The following is a 25,433-nucleotide window of genomic DNA, read 5'->3' on the forward strand; positions in this document are numbered from 1 at the left end:
CTCTGAAAACCCTGTAGATTTATTGGGCCATTTTAACACCTTCCATTTAACAGTATGTTCTCATTGCCATTTCATTTATAAATCGATCATGGTGCACTGTCACAGATTCATACAAAATCTAAATATTGTATTCCAAAGCTAATGTAAAGGATTTTAACTATTTGAGTAAAATAAATCTGCTGTTGAGGATTTTTGAGACCTTAAGTTAAAAGCATTAAGAGTAGCAGTCCTTGGATATAAACCAGTTTCTCTCACTGGACTCTGAAATCAGTAGTGAGAGAGAACTCAGATTTCAAAGGGCCAAACTAGACGTGCAGGATTTTAAAGGGTTGGGTCCAGGTTTCCTGCAGCTGCACAACAGCTGCAGAGAATGTCTATTAAAACCAATACAAGAGAGCCCACTTGGACTCAGAATAACTCCATGACAGGAGGAAGGACCTCCTATCTTCTTCCACAAGTCATTTTACCATACTGAAAGAGTATATGTGTGTGTGCACAAGTACTACACATAGAGCAGCAAAAATGGGGAAATAACTATCCCACCTGTGCACTCTTTCAATATGAGAAAACAGCTTGGGAGGAAAGTCAGGAACTGTTCCTCCCCCACTTCCCTGGCAGCATCCAAGCCCAAACAGGCTGTCCTTTTATTTTTTAACTGCCATTCTCCTCAGCTGCTATGTGGTTGCAGGGAACCTGGACCCAACTCTTCAAAACCTTGCACATCTAGTTTGCCTCTAAGTATTATATCATACTAAACAGAATGCATGGGGTAATGAAAAGGGTGCCTGCTGCCTCAACTAAAGGCCAGAGGCTGTTTTAATGATAAATAGAATGTTCCTGAACTTACGAAAGCCAGCTCATTCTATTGATTGACTGGTTGTAGACTAAAACTTCATTATTAACTATTGTTTAGTATACAGTTTCTGCAGTGGTGTATGATCAATGAACATAAGAAACAAGTATGTAGCTTGTAAGCTGAGAAAAAAAACATTTGTGATGAAACCACAGATGCTTTTCCTTCTGTCTGATTTTTAAAACGAGAAGTAATGAAAATGCCCTTCCATCTGCTAGCCAAATGAAGAAAGTAGGATGAATCTGTAATTGCTATAGGACTTCTCTTAGCTGAGTGTATACTTGTGATGGGAATGTTTAAGGGATAGAAAAAGGTCTGAAGCTGACTCTTATTGCAAAGATTTTAGGGTACTTAATGAGAACTGTGGCACAGTTCTGTGGAGCATATAGAAACAAGGAGATTGCAGCTGAAGGAGGGCAAAATGAGCTGCTAGCATTAAGAATGTGAAATTTTCCCAGATGAGCAGCTGAGTGAACTGACAACATTGGCAGGCAGATTTTGCATAGAGATGAGACTCAAGTAGTGAAAAAGCATGCAAAGAAATGAACAGTAAGCTTGAGTTGTAGCTGAGTGTAAGATTCATATAATTGGCTACTGGGCTGCCAATTCCAGGACTAAATAAGTGTGCATGCACAAACATGCGTAGAACATCCACATACACCCTGCCACCAAGCTTAAAAAACTTTAATTTCCGCAGAACTGAATAGAAGTACAGCTTGTGTGACAGCCACTTGCATCTCTTCGATTGTATTTTCTGATCTGTCACTTGTACCCAGGTGGGTTTGCTCAGTGCAGCTGCTCCCAACTCACCCCTGTAGGCGCACAAATATTTTAGTACCTTCTGTTCTACTCCCATTTTTTTTTGCAGTGCAGATAAATTTTCTGCCTCTTGAACTACTGAAATACTAAATTCTCCTATGAACATATACTGCTGTACCGTTGTTGAAGAATCAGCTGCTGTATTAACAAGCTACAGGAAACTTTTGTGGACTTCAGAGCAAAATGTATGATGAGCTGAAATACTGATGTAATAACACCAAAGCAGTAGCCTTCAGTTTGACCAGCAGCACGTTTGTGTGTGGGGGGTGATTTTGTAGTTTACCATGGTGGTGAAAGAAGGCATGAGTTTTCCTGTTCTCTATGGCTGATGTCCAGTAGTAACTCAATTAACTGTTGCTGAAAGTGGGTGACACGGCAAGCTTCACTGCCAGCAGTGTATAAAAATTATGTAAGTGCCCCTGTTTGTCTGTAACTAATCCTGTGAAATTTGTCAGGTTTTCTGTTTTTTAAATCATTCTGAGATGGGTTGACAGATGCTATATTTCATTGTTAAATACAATGAAGTCTCTTACTTTTCCAATATATTACCTTTAACTTTTTTTATATGCTAGAATGGACAATAGATTATGCCTTTGTTGCTTTTGGAGGCTGCAGAAAAGTTCTACTGTATTTTGAAGAGCCCTGTGTCACAGAGTGGTAAAGCTGCAGTACTGCAGTCAGAGCCCTCTGCTCACAACCTGAGTTCGATCCCAGCGGAACTGGTTCAGGTAGCTGGCTCCAGGTTGACTCAGCCTTCCATCCTTCCGAGGTTGGTAAAATGAGTACCCATCTTGCTGGGGGGAAAGTGTAGATAACTGGGGAAGGCAATGGCAAACCACCCCGTAAAAACGTCTGCCGTGAAAACGTTGTGAAAGCAACATCACCCCAGAGTTGAAAATGACTGGTGCTTGAACAGGAGACTACCTTTTTTTTTTTACAGATGCACAATTAGCAGAATTTTGGAACTGTCTTGAGTGCCCTGTTCCTAGCTTATAATGTGCCGCAGCTAGGGGAAACTGTTTATGTGAATATTACTATTTTATTATTCACTGTCATGAGTCGGCAAAAGACTATAAACTAAACCAAACAATTTAGATATCAGTAATGAGAACTATATGTGCTTTAATTTCATCCCCAAAAGAAAAAAAAATACAAATGTTGGTGAAATAAATACAGGAAATATGAGAAAATGGTCCATCCATTTCAAGGACTGGAGGAAAGCCCCACTTACAGTTATAACGGTAATTTAGATTGATCAGTTCTTTTTCTTTCTGGTGAATAGCTTCTGTGGCCAAGATTGGAAAGAGTTTGGTGGCTTGGGGCTGCTAATGTGAATTTGTGTTCTGTTCATAGCTCTTTTTGTTCCCCCCACAGAAAAGACCCATTTTGCTCATTTTTGTAGAGCTGAAGAGTTGTTCTATCATACATGACCATTAAGTCTTTATGATTCCTGGAAGTGACTGAGTCTAACTCTAGCTTTTTCAAGGGCTGACAGGCCTGTTATACAGTTTCCACTGTTGCCATATGACAACACCTACCAGACTGACCTTTTGTGTTCCTTCACGAAGGAAGCTATAACAGCCAGAAATGTGTAGAAGAGTTGCAAAATTCTTGATTTTGATTCTTCAAAGATGACATTTATGCTATTCCCATGGAAAACTTCTCTCTATTTCAAAAGCCACCGGATAGCTACAAACACAGTGTTTTAATACTCTACTTATAGAATTTTCCAAAAAGAATGGCAACCACACTTGTGTCTCTGGTGTGATTTGGACAGTTTTGTACCATAATCCAGATTATCAACTTTCTGGAACTTTTCACTGGGACTGATTCTCCAATAGTCTTGTCCCAGCCTTATGCTCCTCTTCTCTGTGGGGCTTCCACAAGCTGCCCTGGGGCTGCAGAAGGAAGCCCTGCGGAGAAGAGGAGCGTGAGACCAGGACTAAGCTAGTGGGGAATCTGTTTAGGGCTTTTCAGCCCATTAATATTACCAATTAGAGATGTGCACTGCAACAAAAAGGCTTAAAAATATTGGCATTCCTACTTGGATCTGGGTTTTGGGCAGGGTAGGGGTTCTGATATTATTCTTTGTGGGAGGAATAATAGAGGGACTATTTTTAAAGCAAATGATACCAAAATTGCAGCGGAGCTGTTGTAATAACCCTCAGTTCAAGTGAACTTGACTTCCTGGGTCCTGAACAAGGTAAATTGGACCTCTCTGGACCCCTGAACAAGCTGTTCCCAGCCATCTTCCATTGTATTCTATGGGGATAGATCCAAGCGGGCAGCCGTGTTGGTCTGAAGCAGTTAAACAAAGCAGGAGTCAAGCTGCACCTTTAAGACCAACCAATTTTTATTTAGAACATAAGCTTTCGTGTGCTCTTAAGCACACTTCATCAGACCAGGAATCCAGCACAGTGAGCAAAGTCATACATAGCTGAGCAGAGCCATACATAGCTGGTAAATAAATAAAAATTGGTTGGTCTTAAAGGTAAAAATTGACTCCTGCTTTGTTCAGCTGTATTCTATGGGGAAGGGGGAGAGCCCATGATTTTCCAGGCCAAAGATAGCTAAAGATACATTCAATGTGTCCCGAAGTAGGGTTCTTGGGGTCCCCTATAGCAGGCCAGTGGGTATGCACAAAGCTGTAGTTTCCACATTGTGTGTCTGTGGGGGGGGGGGTAAAGGTGGCTGGTAGGCAGGTGCCCAGGGAGCTCTTCCTCCTTTCCTCCCTCTCTCCCTGCCTTGCTCACTGCCTGCCTGGCTCCTGCTATGCTGGCTGTGTTGCCCCAGTAATTATATCCCCAGCCCTTGGGCATCTCTCTTCAGCGCTCATATCAGCAACTACCTTTTCTTTCTCTGCCAACTAAGCACTTGCTGACTTCAGGGCACTGGAGCCTGGCTGTACTTTGCACCAGCCTTGCTGCAGCCCAGCACATCCCTCTTCAAGGCAATGGTAAGGTGACAGCGGACCAGTGACATGGAAAAGGAGCCTGTGAGCACCTTGGCCAATGTGCCTGCTTGCCTGTGCCTCCTGGTTAACATTGGACAACATCCAACGAGCCACTGAGCCAGGCACCATTGCTTGCTGCAGGTGTGCTGTTCAGCTGGCCACAACAAAAGAAGCAAGCAAGACAGGGCTGGCACAAAGGTGGGCAGAACCAGAGTGCAAGTGGACACTGTGGCACTGACTCCTTCCCAAGGCCAGGCAGCCAGAGCCCTCTCTGGCTCCCTAATGCTGAATGTCCAATGCAGCCTCTTATTGCCTGAACTTTGGGCAGACTACTTTGCCTTTGTTACACCACTGGACCAGAGACTGTCATTCCTCATTTTCATTGCAACTTTTGTGTTCAGTAATCCCTCAATGTCAAACCAGAGAATCTAAGCAAACCAGTTTGAGCAAAGAACACAATGTTGCAAGACCAGAAGAACCAATTTCAAAGCACAGAATTCAAGCCAAATCAAGTTGGCAAGCTGATAACAAGCTGTGATAAGAAGAGATCAACACAGGCACACATAAAAATTGATGGAAAGTCCTTAAAATGCTGGTTGCTGACATTCTCGGTTACTCCTGAATATTTCCAGAATTTTTCTGGATCCATTTACCAGTATCCTGGAAAATCCCCAGTACCATCCAGACACTTGGATGGTATTGAGAAAATCCGGGCTTTTTTAAAAAAGTAGCAGGAACGCACAAGAACGCAGTCCCGACTGGCTTGGCACCAGGGGGTGTGGCCTAATATGCAAATTAGTTCCTGCTGGGGGGTTTTCTACAAAAAAAGACCTGGAGAAAATTGCCAATAAGGTATTTTTGGGATATTTCTTTGGACTGGAAATATTCCTACATACATCTCTACTACAAATTAATCTTCAGTAGTATTACATTGCCTGAATTATACATGACTAGTCCAGACTAGAAGAAGTTCTGCTTGTTTGCTGTAATGGGAAAGTTCCTCTGTTTAGTTGGACTTTTGTGCAACTGAATGCTTTATGTGCATACCCTTTTCTCCTGAAGTGCAAATAGTCTCACCCACTGTACACATTACTTTAGTATTGCTAATACAATACTGTTGAAAATACAGGTGGGCAATATGCAATAACACTGACTCCTGAAGATTCAGAATCCATAATTTGGTTACATAAAAGTATAAGAAGTGCTGTACCTTTGGTATCAGTGCTATGTTCTCAAAGAGTCAGCAGGTTCCATGTATCAAATATGATGGACATCTAACAAAACTAGCAGAGAAGTATTACTCATGTCACTTTGGAGGGGGAGATTGCCCACCAACCAGAGCAGTCAGGCTAGTACTATAGCCAGACCTGAAACCAGACGGGGAAAAAAAATCAAGAGCAGATAATTTGCCCATACCGCCCCCATTTCTGCAGTGTTCTGATCTTTAAACTAGGCAAAACTGCTCAGTGTAGAATAGCCACCAAACAGACCCAGGACAGACAAAATATTGTATTCTTTACATCTGACTCAAGAATTTCGCAAAGATTTACAGCATACTTCATGGCTTAATAGCAAAGTCAGGCATTAGAAAATTTCCAGCCACCAGACAATTTCAACACAGGAATCTACTATGAATTCACTGCTTAAGGCAGAAATATGAATACCTGGAATAAAAGGGGAAATCTTGGCATTTTTCTTCGAGAGGATGGATCTGCAGAATCTCACTTATCAGCCTGAAGTGTTACATTAAATGATTTTTTTCCTTGTAAAGGTCTTTCTATTATAATGTACTGCACAAGATTTGAAAAAATATGTTCTGTAACCTAATGCTCAGGAGTCAAAGATTAGTAAATTTGTCTAGGTATTATTTTAAAAATTCTGATCTGATCATCATCCAAATAAATGCATGGACAAGTTTTAATAGTTTTGCAATATATTACATCCCCCCCCCCCATGTTTGTTGGAAGCAAACACTATGAAAGCTACATCTGTGCATTTCACAAGGCATGAGGGGATTTAGAATTGCCTTAGAGGAAACTGCTGGAAAATCCAAAGGCAAATGCACTAAGCTATTTTTAACAGGCTGTTTTGTTTTCACCTGCCACAAAATCCAATTGAAGAAGTTTTGTATTATTGAAAATGGCTGTTTAAAATGTTTTTTTAAAAAAAGTGCCAGTGTCTTTGGCGAGCACTTTTGCTTTTAACATGAGATAGGCAAATAGATAAAAGCAGAAAATCCAGTCCTTAAATATATGCTAAGGACATACTCATTTAAACCTTGTTATTACTCTCCCAGTATCACAGCCAAATTTAATAGGCGAGGTAGGCCACTTCTCAACTTCCAGAAGGGTTGGAAGACTTTTGGGGGTGGGGGGTGGGTGGGAGGGGCGATGTTTAGCAGGGCACTTAGTGAATTATTCTGGCTGGTTGTTTACATTTGTCTGAAGTTGTTGTTAACTGTGTCTATTATTGTGACATGGAATTTTGATGAATCCTTCAACTCTGCCATCACCAATGTTCCCTCTAAGCTGTGAAGTCTTGTGAGCAAAAATTCTACTTTGTGAGCTATTGGCATTAAAGCTGTGAGCTACTGCATAAATTAGTTTGCTATGAGGCCATTTATCCTGAGCTAAGACAAAAATGTGTGAGTTGGAGACTAACAAACTGAGAACTAGCTCACACTAACTCAGCTTAGAAGGAACATTGGTCATCACCGAATAAGTAGTCTGCATGTGGAGGACCTGGGAGGGCACAAAGGGGGTTGTCTTATTCTCACATTCCCTCTCTTCCTCCTTCCTTCCCCAGGCTGTGCCTGTAGTCTTTCCATTTTCCTTCTTTCTAGCCCACTTACCTACATCTTTCTCTTTTTTCCTTCTTCAGCTTTCCTTGCCCTTCTCTTCAAGCCCATCTAAAATGCATACATTTTTCTCCACCCGACTTGGCAACCTGCTGTCCTGCTTTTTTCTGCTGCACTTAGGGTTCCCAGGTCTGCGTTGGAAAATACCTGGAGACTTTGGGCGTGGATCCAGGAGAGGGTGGGGTTTGGGGAGGGGAAGGGTCTCAGCATGGTGCAATGCCATAGAGTCCACCCTTCAAAGCAGCCATTTTCTCCAGGGGAGCTGATCTCTGCCTCCTGGAGATCAATTGTACAAGTGGGAGATCGCCAGGACCCACCTGGAGGCTGGCAACTCTAGTTCCACTTCTCCATTTCAGTCTTTCCTTTTTGCCCTCTCCTCTTCTAGCTTTACCTTCTCTCCATCCTACCTCTTTTAGTCTGCCCCCCCCCCCCAGCTGTGTTGGTACTAACTGAGATTTGGAATCCTCTGCAATCTTGGCTAACAGGATCTTACCATGTAGTCTTGCAAGGTCTCAGTGGGATTTGGGGGCTTTTCTAACCCTGATGTGTTTTTTGTATATCATATTTTTCTGCAACCCTGGGCTTCTCCCAGGATTGTTGAAAATCCCAGCTGTCTGTTCCCGGCCCCATTCTTTGAATTTTTTTGTTTCATGTTCTATGGCTTGCTTCCTAAACAGATAATAATAGTAGTTTTTAAAAGAAATATAAATGGTTTCATGAGGAAAAGAATAGGTGGCACACAGAAGTATGCTTCCTGTTTGCTTTGGTAATTGGTAACCTTAACATTCAGAAGAGCAGAAGTAAGTTTGGGACAGCCAGTATAATGGCTTTCAAGCTAAACTCACTCAGGTGAGCTTCCCTTGGAATTTCATCATCCATGCAATTCCATGTGTGTGATGTACATGAATATGTCTATTGAGCGTATGAGTGACTCTTTCGAGACAACATAAACTTTAAGTTCAAATTAGAATAAAATGACACTTAAATGGTCTGTACTGAGATCTCATTGAGCTGAGAATTAAAGAGGGAGGGAGACATCTGTTACAATATTCTGCTAATGGAAAAATAAATAATTTTAAATTCCTACATGTGGGCGTTGCAGTTATAAGGATGGGGGAGGATTGTACTGCAAAGAGAAGTTCAGTTGCAAGAAAAAACACACAGTTTCTTTAAATTTACTCTTGCTTCCTAATTCAGTAGTTTTGGTTTTTTAAGTGAAGGACAAGCTTCCTGAGTAAATAAGAACATTTTCTATTATAGAACTGTAGTATTAAAAGAAAAAAAACATTTTACAGTTGGGAAAAATAACTGGTGCTACTGAATAAAAACAGAAACAGCACTCTGATAAGTATAGCTGCTGCTGGTATGTTGGTTTTATAGGTGAAAAGATGTCAGTGATGCTTAATGGGAAGAAGTTGAATGTTCTACAGTATTGTAAATCCTTATCACAATGCTGCATTTCATCCTCACTTTGTGTTTTACTTACTCCAGGGTAAATGGCAAACTGGTGGCACTGAAAGTGATTAGACTTCAAGAAGAGGAAGGCACTCCATTTACAGCCATCAGAGAAGGTATACTCCTTTCTTTAATAATCTTGTTTTCAAGGATGGACTTGCCATTTAACTCAGAGTGACCCACCAGTGGTTCTGCAATGCAAAGGAAAGCCCCAGCAATTCTGTTTGTGTCTTGGGGCCAATTGGCTCAGACTCTTAATTGGCAATAGTAATGCCTCAGGGGCCAGTGAGTTTAGTTTGTTCCAGGGCTGTTTTCATAAGATTGTGAACACACAAAGCTGCCTCTTATACTTATTCAGACATTTAATCCATCAAGTTCAGTTTTGTCTGCTCAGATTGGCAGTGGAAGTCTCTTTACATCACTTCCTGTCTGGTTCTTCTTGGGACACCTGGGACCTTCTGCATGTCAAACAGATGATGTACCACTGAGCCACAGCCCCTCCCCTAAACATGAGTGATGCTGGATCAGACCAGAGGTCCATCTAGTCCATCATCCTTTCTCACACAGTGGCCAACCAGTTCCTCTGGAGATCCAACAGGCATAGCCAAGGCCTTCCTCTGAAGTTGTCTCCTGTCACTGGTATTCAGAGTTTGATTGCCTCTGAATGTGGAGGTTCCCCTTAGTCACCATAGCTAGTAGCCACTGATAGAAATCTCCTCCATGAGTGTGTCTAATCCTTTTTTAGAGCTGTCTAATGCTTGTGGCCGTCACTACATCCTCTGCTAGCGAATTACACACTTTACACTTCCCAGTCCACTCTTGCTTGGCTTTCTCTTGGATTTTTCTCTGTATCTTGTAATTGCAGGATGTGTAATCTGCAACTTCTTACAGATGCTAGAGCCTTGGGCTTTTCAAATTACATGGTTATGTTCCTGGCAGGAGGATGATTGCTATTTCAAAAACAAAAACAAAACTACCGTGTTGTGTAAGCATTTACATGAAATAAAACAAATCTGTGCTTCTCTGTAGTTGGTTTATCAGGTGTACATGAAGTATGTATGTGTTTGTGGAGGATTTCTGGGGGGGGGGAAGCCTTCTTTTTGACCCAGGTTTATTAGCAATAGAGTAATTAACAGGCATTCTCACATTCTGACATGTTACTGTTTTATGGTTTCCCACGCTAATTCAACTCAGATCAAAGGTTTTCTGAATTTGTTAATTTTACTATTCTGTTATTGGTTTTTAACTTTGTACCACTTGGCATTCCAAACCCCACCAGCTATATGTGGTTCTGCTTACTGTACCTCATTCCTCGTCTGAAGAAGTGTGCATGCACACGAAAGCTTACGTTCTGAATAAAACTAAGTTTGTCTTAAAGGTGCAATTGACTCTTATTTTGTTCTACTACTTCAGACCAACATGGCTGTCTATTTGGACATATCAAGGGTGTTATGTTTATAGAAAATAGTTCTGCTAAGGGGCACCCACAGAAAGAATAAATTTAATGTATACTTCTGAATGGTATCTCATGTATTCACACTAGTGAACTAAAATCCCTCAGAAATATTGAAAAGTATACCAAATACATTAAAGTCAGTTTTTGTGAGGTGGTTTGTTGTTCGTTAAAAGCAAAAGAAGGAGTATAGGCAGTTTGTAAACATCCTATTGGGAGGGAAGGAAAATTATGTGTTACTTTTACCACAACTTGTTTTCTGTGTAACAATAGATGGAAAGGTTTTCCTTCAAAGATGAACTGTAAATAGTTCATTTTCAAGGATAACTTCACATGTTATTATAATGTGAAACAAAAAGCTGGTGAAATGAATTAGTTTGGTAAAGGTGCATGAATATTCCTTTTCGTCTATGATAGTGTGATGGAAAGTGGAAGCAGCTGTGCAATTTCATGTCTGTTTAATCACGTTGTATCATACAAATCCTCTGTGCATATCACTTATCTGCCTGCATTGTAGTGCTTTTCTAGTAAATCCAAAACTTTTCTGTCTCATAACTCCAAAAGCCTGTCTTTGGTTTGCAGCAGATGTACAAAAATTATTTCCAAAGTAAGGTTAATTCCTAGCATTGTTTTTTACATGGATAGAAAATTATGCATTGACAGTATCCTATTATGTAAACATTATGTGATGTAATGACTTGTTTCCATTTAGTATTAATGCATACCATGGGCTCTATGAATAGCATCATTCTAAATATCTGTTTCCACACAAGCAGGACAGTGCAGTGGACAGACCTTCCGTCTCTGAATATCTAAACAGTTAAATAAACATCATCTGTAAACTAGCAAAGTTGTGGCAGAAGGATGTAACATTTACACATTGAGCTTCCTTTGAAGTTTTAAGGTTTTTTCTTAGTCACTTGCACATTGCCATAACTGTATGCTAAAAGAAAGTTCCCCCAGACAATAATGTACACAGAATTGTTTTTTGTTCAAAGTAGGCTCTACTGGGTATCTACACTCAGTTTTTGTTAGTACATCTAATAATACCTCAGTAAAATAGGATTACTCACAGATAGAGGGGCAAAGATTTAAAGTGAGACCGATTTCGCACTCAGCTTACCCCGTGGTCATATTCCCCTTCTCTGCGCATCGTCTGTCGGATTTCCCACTATCTGCACCGGAGTTTTAGGAAGTGTTGCGGCTTTCGCGCAGCAAACGGAAACTGGTTTTTAACAGTTTCCATTTGCTATGCGAGAGCCACGACGCTTCCTGTAACTCTGGTGCAGATAGTGGGAAATCCGACAGACACTGCGCAGAGAAGAGGAACATAACCGCGGTGTAAGCTGAGTGCGAAATCGGTCAGAGTGTTGAACTCAAAGACTGGATATGTCCATTGCCCTAAAGGAGGCATGGAGTGTTGTAGGCAATTTAGTAGCAGCAGTGGAAAAGAGTAAACTATTTGAAGAAGTGAGCAGTCATGAAAGCTCATACCCTACCACGAATTGTGTTAGTCTGTAACATGCTACTGGACTCTTACTCTTTTCAACTGCTACAGACAAGCTAACATGGCTACCCATCTTGTAATGTCAGGAGGAGAGCGAAACCAGGAAAATTGAAGGATGAGGGGAAATTGTGTATTCCCTAACCCTGATTCCTCTTCTGGTTCAAATGATTTCAGGGGTGGGACTGACTATTCATTACCATCAGAGGAAAAACACACTAATCGTAAACAATTGCACAATTCCCTAAAGTCCAGTAAAAGGAAGCAGAGTCCTTAGCAGTTTACAATATTCTGGAGTAGCCACTGAAATTAGAATCTGGACACATGATATGAAGGACATTTCTCTGAATTCCATACTGCATGAGTGAGGAGGTTTTTAATATCCCCTCTACCTGTGCTGTACTGGTTGGATTTGGTCTAAATAAGGTCAAACCAGTGCAGTCTCCATTGACTATAGAACACATGATGATGATGATAATGATGATATTGGATTTATATCCTGAATCTCACAGTGGTCACAATCTCCTTTACCTCCCCCCTCCCCACAACAGACACCCTGTGAGGTGGGTGGAGCTGAGAGAGCTCTTAAAGCAGTTGCCCTTTCAAGGACAACTCCTATGAGAGCTATGGCTGACCCAAGGCCATTCCAGCAGCTGCAAGTGGAGGAGTGGGGAATCAAACCTGGTTCTCCTAGATGAGAGTCCATGTACTAAACCACTACACCAAACTGGCTCAACAGCTGAGATTTAGTGCTTAGGTGACAGGAAGGTACTTATGTCTTCCCAGAGCTCAGCAGTCTCATGCTGGTGTGATGTGAGGTTCTTATGGTTCTCAAATTATTCCCTCTAACTTGGTGGTCTGTACTTTCCAGTACAGTAGTGAAATGGAGTAACCACAAAGATAGGGACTTCTGAGTACTTGGGGGGATTCTCCAGTTATGCATTTTTTTTTAAAAAAAACTTTGGTTAGAGGAGGGGGGGAAGTCCTCATGACAAAGGTCACATAAAATCAAGCACGTCTATAAAAACAGAAGACTAGAATCTGTTAGAAAATAGATGAGATAATTGGCCTCCAGAGAGCTATTTCCCCCTCCTTCTTGTACAAAGACAATAAATGTTTAGAGAGGAATTTGCTAAAATGAGTTGCCCTGCTTGGGCTAGCTAATGACTGCAGCTGGTTTTGCAGTCCACCCTGAAATGTTTCTGGGCTGATCTGCATTGTTGTAGCACTTGGGTTCAGGAACTTTCTGTGCAGCTTTCTGAACAATCCATTGCAGATTCTGCTACAGTATAGTGAGAGGAAGGTGGGGTTAGAGGCATTCATCTTGAAGAAATATAATACATACAGCTTGTGTTGTATAAGCATATATGGGCTCATATGGCTGATGCTGAAAATCTGCCATCACCGATTTGTGGATTATTTGAATGCCAGGGGGAACTTTCACTTCTGAGCATTCTGTTGCACATTTGCCTTAGGCATGCTCTCTTTCTGGATTGCTGGTCACTATTATGCGGAAGAGTTTGTATTGCATATTTTGACTGTAGTGTTGCATGGCTTTTGAATGAGGTCATGTGCATTTCATATCTGTGCTTATACAAGCAGGATATCATTAGTCATCATTGTTGATGTGGATGGAGATTATGTTAAACTGCTTCAGTCTCCTCCCTTAGGACAAAAATTTCCTCTCCATCACCACCATTCCAGTTGTTTATTAGGCATGTTTAAAATCTTCCTGTAATATGAATCTTGTAAGCCAGAACAACAACATCTTAATGTTTAAGATATCCAAACACACAGGTTTGTAATTACAAAGCAACATTAAATTTATTATTAAAGAAATTGCCATTTTTTTGTTTTTTTATTAAAAAAAAATAAGAAAAAAAAGAAATTGCCATTTGAAGTAAAAAAAATTGACAAACTTGGAAAGATGACATAAAGGTGCAGCTACTTATGTTTAAAGCCATTCATAACTTGTGATCCACACATCTGAAGGACTGTCTCTCACTATATGCACTCCCTGCCCCCCCCACCCGCGTGTGCCAAATAAGTTTCTCTAAGCAGCTATTTTTTCCCATCCCATGGCTCTCTCTCCCCATATAGGATACATTCCTTAGCCCATGACTTCTTAGTTACAGTGCCAGTCTTGTGGAATGGTTTATCAGAAGAAATAAGAACAGTTTCTTTATTGTTGACTTTTCAAAAACACTGCAGGGCAGTATTACTAGCTAGTGCTTTTCAGTGGTGATTTTGGATAGGTAGCTGGAGAACTGGGGCATCTGGTTTAAGGTGGATGAAGCAGTTTGTTCATGTTTGAAGTTTTTTTTTAAAAAAACTGTGTGTGATATTTTTACAATTAGTTATTCTTATATGAGTCACCTTGAGCACATGTTTATTTGCTGCACTCATAATCTGGCCTTTCCGACAACATGGGTTTCAGTGTCAGCTACAACCGCACAGGAGTATCATTAAAAATGGCCTTTGAACACAGATCAGCGTGTTTTATAAGAATGGCTGTCCAAATAATTCTGTTCTGCAAAGGCTGTGGAAAGCAATAATATGAGAGCCTTCCGGATACTGCTGGGAAGCCCATGTCATGGAGTTGGTACTATTGCAAGAATGTTTTCACATTTTGTTCCCTCTTTACAAGATGGAATTCTAAAAAAAACTTTGATAGACCAGGTAGAGTTATATCAGGGGAAAGTATGAGGAGAAAATCTGTGGGGTCCTCAGCCATGAAAAGCCTTCTTGGTAATAACCAACACCTTGAACTGAACATGGTGATTCAGAGCTCTGAGTATCAAAGGTGTACTAATTTTCTTCTTGCCGTAGTTCAACCACTAGGATAGGCAGGGATTGAAATCGCAACTGAGTGGTTTAAGGGTTGCCAGATAACACACTGTTGTTAAAGCAGAGTTTTGGGTGAATTCTAGAGCATCACTCTGGCTCAATGACATCAATTCCATTTTTTTTTTTTTTCTGGAAGTAACCCATGTTGGCACTATGCTAAGAGGACACTGGGGGGAGGCAGGTCAGAATGTGTCCTCAGATGGCTTTTAGAACAGGATCTTGTCAATATCCATGTGGCAATCAAATCAGAGAGAAAATCAGGATGACAAACTTTTTAAATAACAATAGACATTTCTTTATAGATATCTTGAAGTGCATTCTTTACAGAGCTTCTTTATAGCAATAGGCAGTTTTTTCCTAGCTAGACCTTATCAACTCTGAGTCTTTCTACATATAGCAAAGAGTTTCTTCAAGCTAAACATATACAAGTATTGAAATTTAAAATGCTTGATTTTACTGATGGTTTAATGAGAGGATTTTTAGATTTTTCTGAAGCAAAATTTCAGCCTAGAATCATCATTAGACTTGCCAAGAATATGTAACATTCCTTGAATTATATGTTCTGAAAATGTCTTTTCCCTTTATTTGCATTTTCCAGAAATCTAATATGAATAGGATTGTCAATCTGTTCTTCCTTCCACCAAAATTTTCTAATACATTTTAAATGCTGGTTAGTAGGTATAAATGAGGTGCTAGCTCACATTTCAGTCAGCCCAAAACTATGAAAATATGCATGAGCCTTAATACAGAACTTTATGCCCGCTGGAAAACTCAAAAAGTTGAAGCCTTCTTTCAGAAGTATTGTGTGAACTGTTTGTTTCGGAGGATTAAGTCAGAATGTGGGGATTTTTTTGTTATTATTATTCTTGTATCGTATTTCATTTCATTTTAAAGGGATTTTTATAGCCTCATTATTTACCCTAAGCCTTCTCCCAGGATCAGGTCATCTACACAAGAAAGGAAAGAAAGAATTCATTTCTCTAAAATTCCCATAAAGTCATTTCTTATAGGAAGAAATATAATAACATTTAAAAGGTGATGTACGTAGAATTTATGTGCACAAAAGCAATTAAGATAATGTAAACAAGTTGAATACTATTAAAATAATATGATTAACAATAAAGGCAATAGTAAAATTAATTAAAGGGCTAAGAACTGAATTATCCATTTATACCTACTAACCAGCATTTGTTTCTGCACACAGCATTAACCTTTAGGAGACTAAAAAAGTCAGAAGTTAGGACTTCAGCAGTTCAGTATTATGCATCTGTGTCTGCATCAGAATCCAAAGTTGATTATAGATGCAAATTATTTGAATACTTTGGAGAATTCTTTAAAATGCCAAATTAAAATGCTTTTTTGGTCTGGAGATTACAGACTGCAACTGTGAAGACACTAAATGTCCATAATGCAGTTTGCATAGTATGAATGCTGACCTCTTTCCCTGTCTGTGTATCAGTGGTAAAGGCTGTGTGCAGTTCTCATAGTTGTGAGAAATGTTTCTCTTTGAATCCCCCAAATACAAGAAGAGAAAACCTGAGTCAGTAGAAACTGCTTGTTTGAAGCATTCTTTGTAATGCTGCATTCTTACACAACACAATTATTTTAGTTCAAGATAAATTGAAACCATGTTTTTTTGCTTTCCTTCTAGAAAGCTATTGCTGTCAGCTTTTACAATCAATATGAAAGGAGTTACATTTGAAATTAGATATTGGTCTTTACTGTCATTGTTACCATAATAAAAATTAATAGCCATGTAATTTTATTACCCTAGACACTATAAATCATATGCGAGACTGACTTGGATAGAGGTTTTGTAATGAAGTATTGGAGCCTTTAATTGTTCATGCAGTTGGTTTTAAGTATACCTCTGTTCAGTGACTGGAAGCCATTGTTCTTTGTAATAATCTTAAATCTATATTGGGTATATGCAATGTTTATCTATATTGTAAACATAGTGTTTCATGTCTTAAATATAGCAGTAAAGGTAATGGGGACTTACAGATATTTTACTTAGTAAAAATGTTAAGTTCATTAAATCGCATGATCTTTTCTCATAGTCTGTTTTTCTGATCCTCCATATCCAGGTGGATGTATTTTGGTATCCCAACAAACTTGTATATTTGAGCTTGACTGCAGCTTGTTGTCATGTTTGGGCATTCTGCCTGCACTAGGGTTGCCAGGTTGAACTCAGAAAATATCTGGGAACTGTGAGGATGGAGCCAGGAAATAATGGAGGAGGGGGGCAACTTCCTTTGGGGATTACAGAATTGGATCCCCAGGTCCAATCTTTTTGAAACTTGGGGTGGTTTGAGGAGAGGCATCAGATGCTATGGTGAAAATTTTGTCCCTCTACCTCAAACAACTCCTCTTCAACCCCTCACACAGAGAACATGATTGAAAGCTTCCTGGTTCTGGAAGAGTTCAGCTGAACTTCAGTTTCCTGCTGTGTCCTAATTAGAGGAAACCATTTCCAGCATCCCCAGAAGCGCTCATTCAGACTTCATAGTAAACTGAAATTTGATTGAAGGCTTCCATACCCAGGAAGCTTTCCATCATGTTCTCTGTGCAAGGAGCTGAAGAGGAGTGCGCTAACATGGCAATGAGCAGTGTTTGTTTCGTGAAGCATGAACGTAGCCTTTGTTGTGATCATGACAGTCTCCTCCAGTGTTAATTATTTGCACTTTGCTCTTTGTCATTGTTCTGTCTAAGCATCATAGTCAGTAGGAATGGGAATTATGACAGTGCTTTCAGAACTGACCTTTTTTACTGGCTACCTGTTCAATTTAAATTATCTTGGTGTGAAGACACTGATGAAAGCCAAACTTTAGGATGCTACTCTTCTTCACTCTTTATATCTTTTAAGCTTAAGCATAGCCCTGATGTGAATCCTGCCTAGCATTACCCATGACAGAAGCAGGGGCATTACTACTGCTCCAGTCCTCCCACTGCAGACCTCAGAGTCCATCTCCAGCAGCACCATTTCAGAAGGTGTTTTGGACTGCAGCGGGAGGTGGAGTCAATAAAATCATGCCCCACTGAAGGAAGTCTTTCTGTCAGCAGAAAAATTTCCAAATCCAGGTTTACTGAAAAGGTTTTATTGATTTCAGTAGACATTGACATCCAGGTTAAATATACTGAAAGTCAGGCTGCCTTTTTCTCCCCTGGGTAAGGAATACAGCTGTCTCGTGCAGTAGCCATTCCATGTAGTCAGAATTACTGGGTTTTCTTGGGTGACCTTGGCCAGAGACACAGTTTCAGAAAGCCAAGGTATAGAGGAAGTAAATAATTTTTTTTGTCTTTATCTGCCCTCTTTGTATTCTAGTTACTAGTTTGAACTGTAAACACATTGAATGCACTGGTACAAAGGCAACATATGCCTCTGTAGACCTTTCTGTGTATAATGAAGCCAGCTGCTTGAGAAAGGAGTCCATTGTATCAGATACACAGCAGGGCAGGTTTCATCTTGTAAGGGCAGGTCTGGGCTTATCTTAGTTCAACCTTGTGCCTTGAAACTGGAAACGAGTTGACCCATTCCCTAGCCTAATATTTAGATAGCTGTGACAGTGAGGGAATCCAGTAACTGTTTTTTACATTATAGGTATTAGGGGCTTGATGAGTAATGGCAACATGCTGTAATGAAGTAATAGAGCGTCCTCTTTACTTATACAAGAAAACTGTCCTGGGGATGCTCTCTTGGCAGTTCTTACAACAGTAGCTCCCATGTCTGAGCTAAATTGTTGCTTTTTCATAGCTTACAATGGAAATTACAAAGCAAATCTAGACTTTGTACATAGCTCATTTGAGTACATTTATGGACAGCTTCTTAGGATCATAGCCTGGGTCTGGGTTCTATACTGGTTTTCTGTTTAACCCCAAAGAGAACATCAAATAATGCTGTCCCTATGGTTCTTTCAGCTAATATAAACTCTTGTGCCACTTTACATGCAGTTGTAGTATCAGTTTGTAGAGTATATGATTGGTAGTAATTTAGCACAGAGAACAAGGTTTTGCTAGTTCAATGGAACTTTTGAGTGACATCTTAACACTATAGGTATTTGTTGCAATTTAAGAAGCAACAGTCTCTTAGTGAGAGAGACATCTTGCCTCAACCTGGAATTGTGGCAGTGCACACTATAGGTTCCAGTCTGCGTTGTATTTAGGAGGCTAAATCTTTAGAAACATCAAGTTGGAAATGAATTAAGAATTTCATTCTAACAAATCAGATGATGGGGAGCAAATTTCAAATAACTCCTGTGAATATGGCCATAGGAAGCTTCAGTGTCTTTCAGTCTATAAATATAAAATTTACTCAGATGTATTCATTCTTTAAAAGCAGGGCTTTTTTGTAACAGAAACTCCTTTGCATATTAGGCTACACCTGCTTGATGTAGCCAATCCTCCAAGAGCTTACAGTAGGCCCTGTAAGAAGAGCCCTGTAAGTTCTTGGAGGATTGGCTACATCAGGAGTATGTGGCCTAATATGCAAAGGAATTCCTGCTACAAAAAAGCCCTGTTTAAATGTAATCTTTAATTAGAACAACTTAAAATGTAGCCTAATACATCGTCCAGGGTAGCCTAACAAAATTTAAACCTAGGTTAAATTTTCTTGAATTGTTTCTGAGAGGAATAAAATGGCTATGATCTATTAAAGGGATATTCAGCCTTATTGAGCTTGCAGGCAGTTTTGAAAGTTGGAGAAAGTATAGTGGACATCATGATGTCCTGCTATCTGGGGCAGTTACAAAGTGTTGGGAGGTTTCAAGCCAAGCATAGTTGATCGAAGGTGGGGTGCTATTTCTGAATGTGGCTCCCTGCAAACTCAAAGGTGATGCTTCTTGAAGTCTTCTGTGATGCACCTACTGATAGAATGGAGATGGAAGAGAGCCTCATAGCTTTGGGGAGGAGGGAAGTGGATGCCAGGTGCCCATGAGCACCTTATTGTGATTGTTGTGTTATCTGTGGTATGTATCAGAAAGCACTCTACAATGATAGTGCTGCTGATTTATAGCTACAGGCAATCATGAAGTAAGTTTTAAGTACAATGTAATTAAGACTTCCCTCTGTGGTGTGAGTTCTGTTAACTTGTCAAGTGTAAAAAATATCAAATGTTAAAATGTATATTATTTTCCATTATCTTACTCCGGTGGGCTTGCTGTCTTCTTTCAGGTTCATCCTCCCAAGCATCTGCTCCAACATGCTGCAAATGCCAGCCAGCCTTTCCTTCACATCATAGTCTTAAGCTCAAAGGACAGATTTCTTTACATTTTGACATTCCTCATTCCTTTATAAAGCTGGGTAAGGGCACAGTTCTAAGAGCAAATTGATAGTGTGAGTAACAAGAGGTGAACCTTCACCATTCTGCATGGAGTTTCTCTGCAGCCCATTTTCCTGCTGACTTCGCTTCTGGTATTGAAACTTGGTTGAGGGGAGCAGGGTTTGGGTGACTGATTACAGGAAGGTAAGCCTTAGGAGACGGAAAGGTTCAAGCCCTTCTGACTCATACTCCCTTTGCCTTTAAAATTATGCCCCCAGCTCCTGATACAGGGTAAACAAACAAATGTTCCACCATTATACATAGTTTGAACCTTTGCATCACTACGCTGTTGACAGCTTTTATGTTAGCTAGTAGAGAGCCAGTTTGGTGTAGTGGTTAAGTGTGCGGACTCTTATCTGGGAGAACTGGATTCCCCACTCCTCCACTTGCTCCTGCTGGAATGGCCTTGGGTCAGCCATAGCTTTCATAGGAGTTGTCCTTGAAAGGGCAGCTGCTGTGAGAGCTTTCTCAGCCCCACCCACTTCACAGGGTGTCTGTTTGGGGGGGGGGAGATAAAGGAGATTGTGAGATTGAGACTCCGATATAAATCCAATATCATCTTCTTTCTTACAGTTCATGTCTTGTCTGTTTAGATTTTTTTTAAAGGTGATTTAACTATCTATGAATTGTTGAATGTTCTTTATTTTAAAAAACAACAACCCAAACTGCCTTACTACTTGTTTCACTGTGACCCATTGTACTGAAACCCTTCCCTACAACCTGACTGGCCCCACTGTTCAGTCTGTAGACAGCCATCAGATAGAGGAGCCAACTGTTTAAAGGCAATCACTCAAAATAGGAAATACTAATTTTTTTCTTTGCACTTGGTGATGGGAGTTAGCCCTTCTACCTTATTTCCATGCTTCTCATGTTTGTTTCTATAAATTTGTACCAAAACATAGGTATCTTTCAGAATTAATGCATGTTTTTTAAAAGAAAGCAAAATCATAGTGGATGTTTAGGGAAATTAATTCCAAACATAATGGAACTGACACAGTCACATTTCAAAAACAGATAAAGCAATGTATCATTGCATCTCTGGAAGAACTCCATAAATTAGATTAATCTAGACATGATACAAAGCTAAATTGCTTCCTGTAACTGAGCACTTAATTCTTGACCTGTTTCCAAGTGGCTGTTTTGAAGCTAGCTTATACCGTTAGAGAGGAGACTTTTCTCCATATCTTAAAGTACTTGTTGCTGTATTTTTAATATGTTGTGAACTTACAAGGGTTAAATTATCTTCCCTCAGAAGAAAACAATCAGCTTTCAAAGCTCTCTTGCTTTGATTTGCTCAAGATAAGATGTAGTGAAAAGGTGCGAGACAGCTTTTGAGGACAGTTTTCATTTTCTTCCTTTGTCTAGGCTGTCATTATTAAAAAGAAAAAATAGCATGACATTTTCACTGAAAGATCTTTCAGTAATGTCTTTCATTACTTTTGCTTTGCAACATAATGAAAATAATCTGATATTAAGACTCTGAAATGAAAGAAGAAGGAAAAAAAGAGTTAGTTTCGTAGAGCTAGAAAAGGACCTTACAATTTGGGTGCTGAACTGGTGGCCGGGGCAGTTACAGATGCTGTGCTTTAAATGCCTTGAATCTGTAATGTGATACCAGTTTGTATATTACCACTGGGGAATAAGATACATCCTGTCCCCCAACAGTCTCCTGTGGACTCCCCCTCTCCCCAAGAAGGAGACTTTCACAAACAATCTCTGCCACTCACGGCCGTAGGCTTTTTAAAGAAGTGTAGAACCAAGGCACTTGCATTTTGAGCAAGAACCTTTAAAACATCATTCATTTTCTTATCTTTTTATTTAGACTGTTTATATCCTGTCTCATTTAAAAACACGTGACTTGTTATTGCTGCTCTGCCTGCAAAGCGAGGGGCATCTATGCATTGTTTCAGATTACGTTTTTTTGCTCTTTTACCTACCTGCCCTTTCCCCAAGAGATCCAAGAGATTTCAAAAACTAACATCTGTGTTGTTTTGCCATCTGTTTTGAATTGTACTTTGAAATAAATCAAACACATCATTAAAAATGCTGGGAACCTTGTGAGCATCTTATTTAATGTAGTACTGAAAAAATCCATTGTCCCAATGCAAAACAAAGTAGTATTTTAGAGATACAAGATCCTAAACAAGTGCATGTTTGTATTAAATAGGGAGAAAAAAACTTTCTCCTTCTTTATCTGCTCCCACACACAACTGTGCCAGCGCCTGATCATGTCAGATCTTGGAAGCTAATCAGGGTCAGCCCTGGTCAGTGTCTTTATGGGAGACCACCAAGGAATACCAGGGTCCTGACATGGAGGCAAGCAATGGCAAACCACCTTTGCACATCTCTTGCCCTGAAGACCCTACGGTGTCACCATAAGTCAGCTGTGACTTGACAGCAACAACAACAACAAATGTTAATGGAAGAATGCAAACTAAATATAGCTACTTTTTGACTTTAATTTGATTTTTTGTCTTAATGCAGCTAAAAAAATTACTTTAAGTTACGCAGGGCATCCTGCAGGTAAGAGTGATTTTGCCACCCGGAATGTAATTATATTCTTCTCCAGTATGCTAGTAACTTGAGCTATCATCCTGTATGTGCTGAAGCCTACCAATCTTCATTTTTTTTAACAGAAAAAAGAAATTTGCTCCCCTCACACACCCTGACCTAGATGGCCCAGGCTATCTTGATCTTGTTGAATCTCAGAAGCTAAGCAGGGTCGGCCCTGGATAGTACCAAGAAAGTTCAGGGCTGCTATTCAGAGGCAGACAGTGGCAAACCACCTCTGCTTGTCTCTTGCCTTGAAAAACTACAGGGTCACAATAAATCAGCTGCACTTTTCAACATGCTGAAAAATAATCTGTTGTTTTGCTGCAGTCGTGTTCAGGCAACTAATACTGGTTTACAGAATGAGTGTCAGAAGATAATTCAGACTATACAGAGGAAAATCTAGTCTTAAAATTATGTTTTGTTTAAGGCTTTTGCAGAGCAACTTTAAGACAGTAAAGTTTTGCAAAGCAACTTTAAGACAGTTAAAGGTAAAAGCACTTTTCCTTTAATCCTGGTTTAGCCCTGTCCCCAAACTGACATTCTACACTAGAGTAATAGAATCAGAGAAACCAACTCTATGACTCTATGATTCTGTGATTTTAGTGTAGAATGTCAGTTTAGGGACAGGGCTAAACCAGGATTAAAGGTCTAGTGCAAAATTGATCTAGGAGTCTGTATGCTGTAGCTCCCAAACAATGAAGCTAGCAGAACTTGATGAATTGAATTGATTATATTAGCCAATATTTACAGAAGCATCAGGCCAAATCAGTTTTCAAAGGATAATGGAAGCACATTGATAAATTGATTAGAATGCATCTTAATAGAGCAGAATGCAATGCAACCAGCCACAGGAAATGCTCTGGTATGCTTTTTTTCATGTGTGTCATGAAGCCTGTTCTTCCAGTTAATTGTAAGTATAGACTAAAAGCTTTAAAAGCATGATCTCTTAGTCTCCTAGAAGTAGGGTTGCTAAGTCCAATTCAAGAAATATCTGGGGACTTTGGGGGTGGAGCCAGGAGACTTTGGGGGTAGAACCAAGAGACATTGGGGGTTGAGCCATGAGCAAGGTTGGAACAAGTATGATTGAGCTTCAAAGGGAGTTCTGGCCATCACATTTCAATGCCTTCCCTCCTTTAGAAATAATGAAGGATAGGGGTGCCTTCTTTGGGGGCTCATAGAATTTGCTCCCCTGGTCCAATCCTTTTGAAACTTGAAGGCTGTTTTGAGGAAAGGCATCAGATGCTATGCTGCAAATTTGGTGCCTCTACCTCAAAGAACATCCCCCCCCAGAGCCCCAGACAGACACCCACTGATCAATTCCCCATTCCCTATGGTAATCATTCTCCATAGGGAATAATAGAGTACCCAGTAGACATTTCCCTCCCCCACTTTCTAAAGCAGGGGGAGGGCCTCCAAATCGGGGAATCCCCTGCCCCCACCTGGGGATTGGCAACCCTCCCTCCCCCCCCTCTCTATCTCACACACACAAACACACACACTTACTGGGTCTGGTTCCTCCACAACAACATCTGAATAGTACAGGGGTTACAAGCTGCTCTCTTTTGCACACTTACTTGCTCTGAAAATGAAAGCAAAACAAACGGAAGGGCTATGCGCTGACGAAGCTGCTGGTGACCCCCAGGAAGCGCTTCCTATTTCCTGCTCAGCTTTAAAGACACTCAAACACATACACACACATATTTTAAAACAGGACCCGTTTGCAGGATTCTAAACCTGCCAGAGCTCTAGAGGTACTTGGTGGCTGTGGGGGTGGGGCTTCCCCCTATCGGCCAGGTGGCTGGGGGCGGGGGGAAGCCTGTAAAACCAGGGGATCCCCCGCTGGGACGTGGGGATTGGGAAACCTACCTAGAAGCGTAAATATTTTTAAGAACATGTAACATGCCTATGCTATTATCAAATAGTCCGTGACAGCTTGCTCCCATAAGCCACTTTGTAGTAAAAATAAGGGAACAAATGTAAATAAAAACAGGTTTGCAGGGTATAACAACATATGTTGTCATAAATGACAACATCTTCAGGTGTAATGCTCTGCAGCTGCTATTCTGGTATGTGTGTGAGCTGCAGTCTTGACCAGCAAACACATTTTCCACATTTAGCTTTCACAGCATCACAGCTTCTCATTCATGCAAGTGCTGGACACTGCATTTTTCTCCAGTGCACAAGGGAAAGTTCTTAGTTACCCTGCTGAACTTTTAGGAGTTTTAAACATCCAGTTTTGTAAAAATTAGTCTAAACTTCAGTCATCCAGTGCCCTGCCCCAGTCATGTGTTTTTCCCTAGTTTTCTTAAAAGAAGGCGGGAGCAACCTCTTCTGTGTTGCATGCAGGGCTTTGTTTTTTTAGTAGAAGAGGCCCAGCAGGAACTTATATGCATATTAGGCCACACCCCCTGATGTCACCATTGTTTTGCACAAGGCTTCTTTGTAGAAAAGCCCAGCAGGAACTCATTTGCATATTAGGCCATGCCGCTGACACCAAGCCAGCTGGAACTGTGTTCCTGTGCATTCCTGCTCAAAAAAGCCTTGGTTGCATGGAACCCCCAAACCAGGTAAACACCTAGTACCTGCATACCAGAGAGCAGAGCTATTGACCACCACATGATTTTGATTAAACTTTTGGTCCTAGAGTATGCATAGTAGAATACTACTGCATTTCTACTGGCTTGGTGCTAAGAATGGATCTGTACACACCTTTTTTGTATTTGCTGATAAATTAAGCAGTTACAGAATTTCTCTCTCTTACAGGCTGATGCTTGGGAATGTAATCAAATTCCTACTAGATTTGTATTGGCTACATCTCTAGG

The 25,433-nt window shown here is 40.4% G+C and overlaps 1 protein-coding gene across 5 annotated transcripts in view; it reads left to right on the plus strand.

The window, feature by feature from the left end:
- CDK14 (cyclin dependent kinase 14) overlaps positions 1-25,433 on the plus strand; it is a 388,387-nt gene that overhangs the window by 116,430 nt on the left and 246,524 nt on the right. For all 5 annotated transcript variants that reach the window (XM_060248474.1, XM_060248475.1, XM_060248478.1 and 2 more), the window contains one exon: positions 8,974-9,053. In XM_060248474.1, coding sequence (XP_060104457.1) covers positions 8,974-9,053 — 80 coding nt within the window. The remainder of the gene's footprint in view (positions 1-8,973; positions 9,054-25,433) is intronic.

Source organism: Heteronotia binoei, chromosome 10, assembly GCF_032191835.1.
Source record: "Heteronotia binoei isolate CCM8104 ecotype False Entrance Well chromosome 10, APGP_CSIRO_Hbin_v1, whole genome shotgun sequence".
Taxonomy (NCBI): Eukaryota; Metazoa; Chordata; class Lepidosauria; order Squamata; family Gekkonidae; genus Heteronotia; species Heteronotia binoei.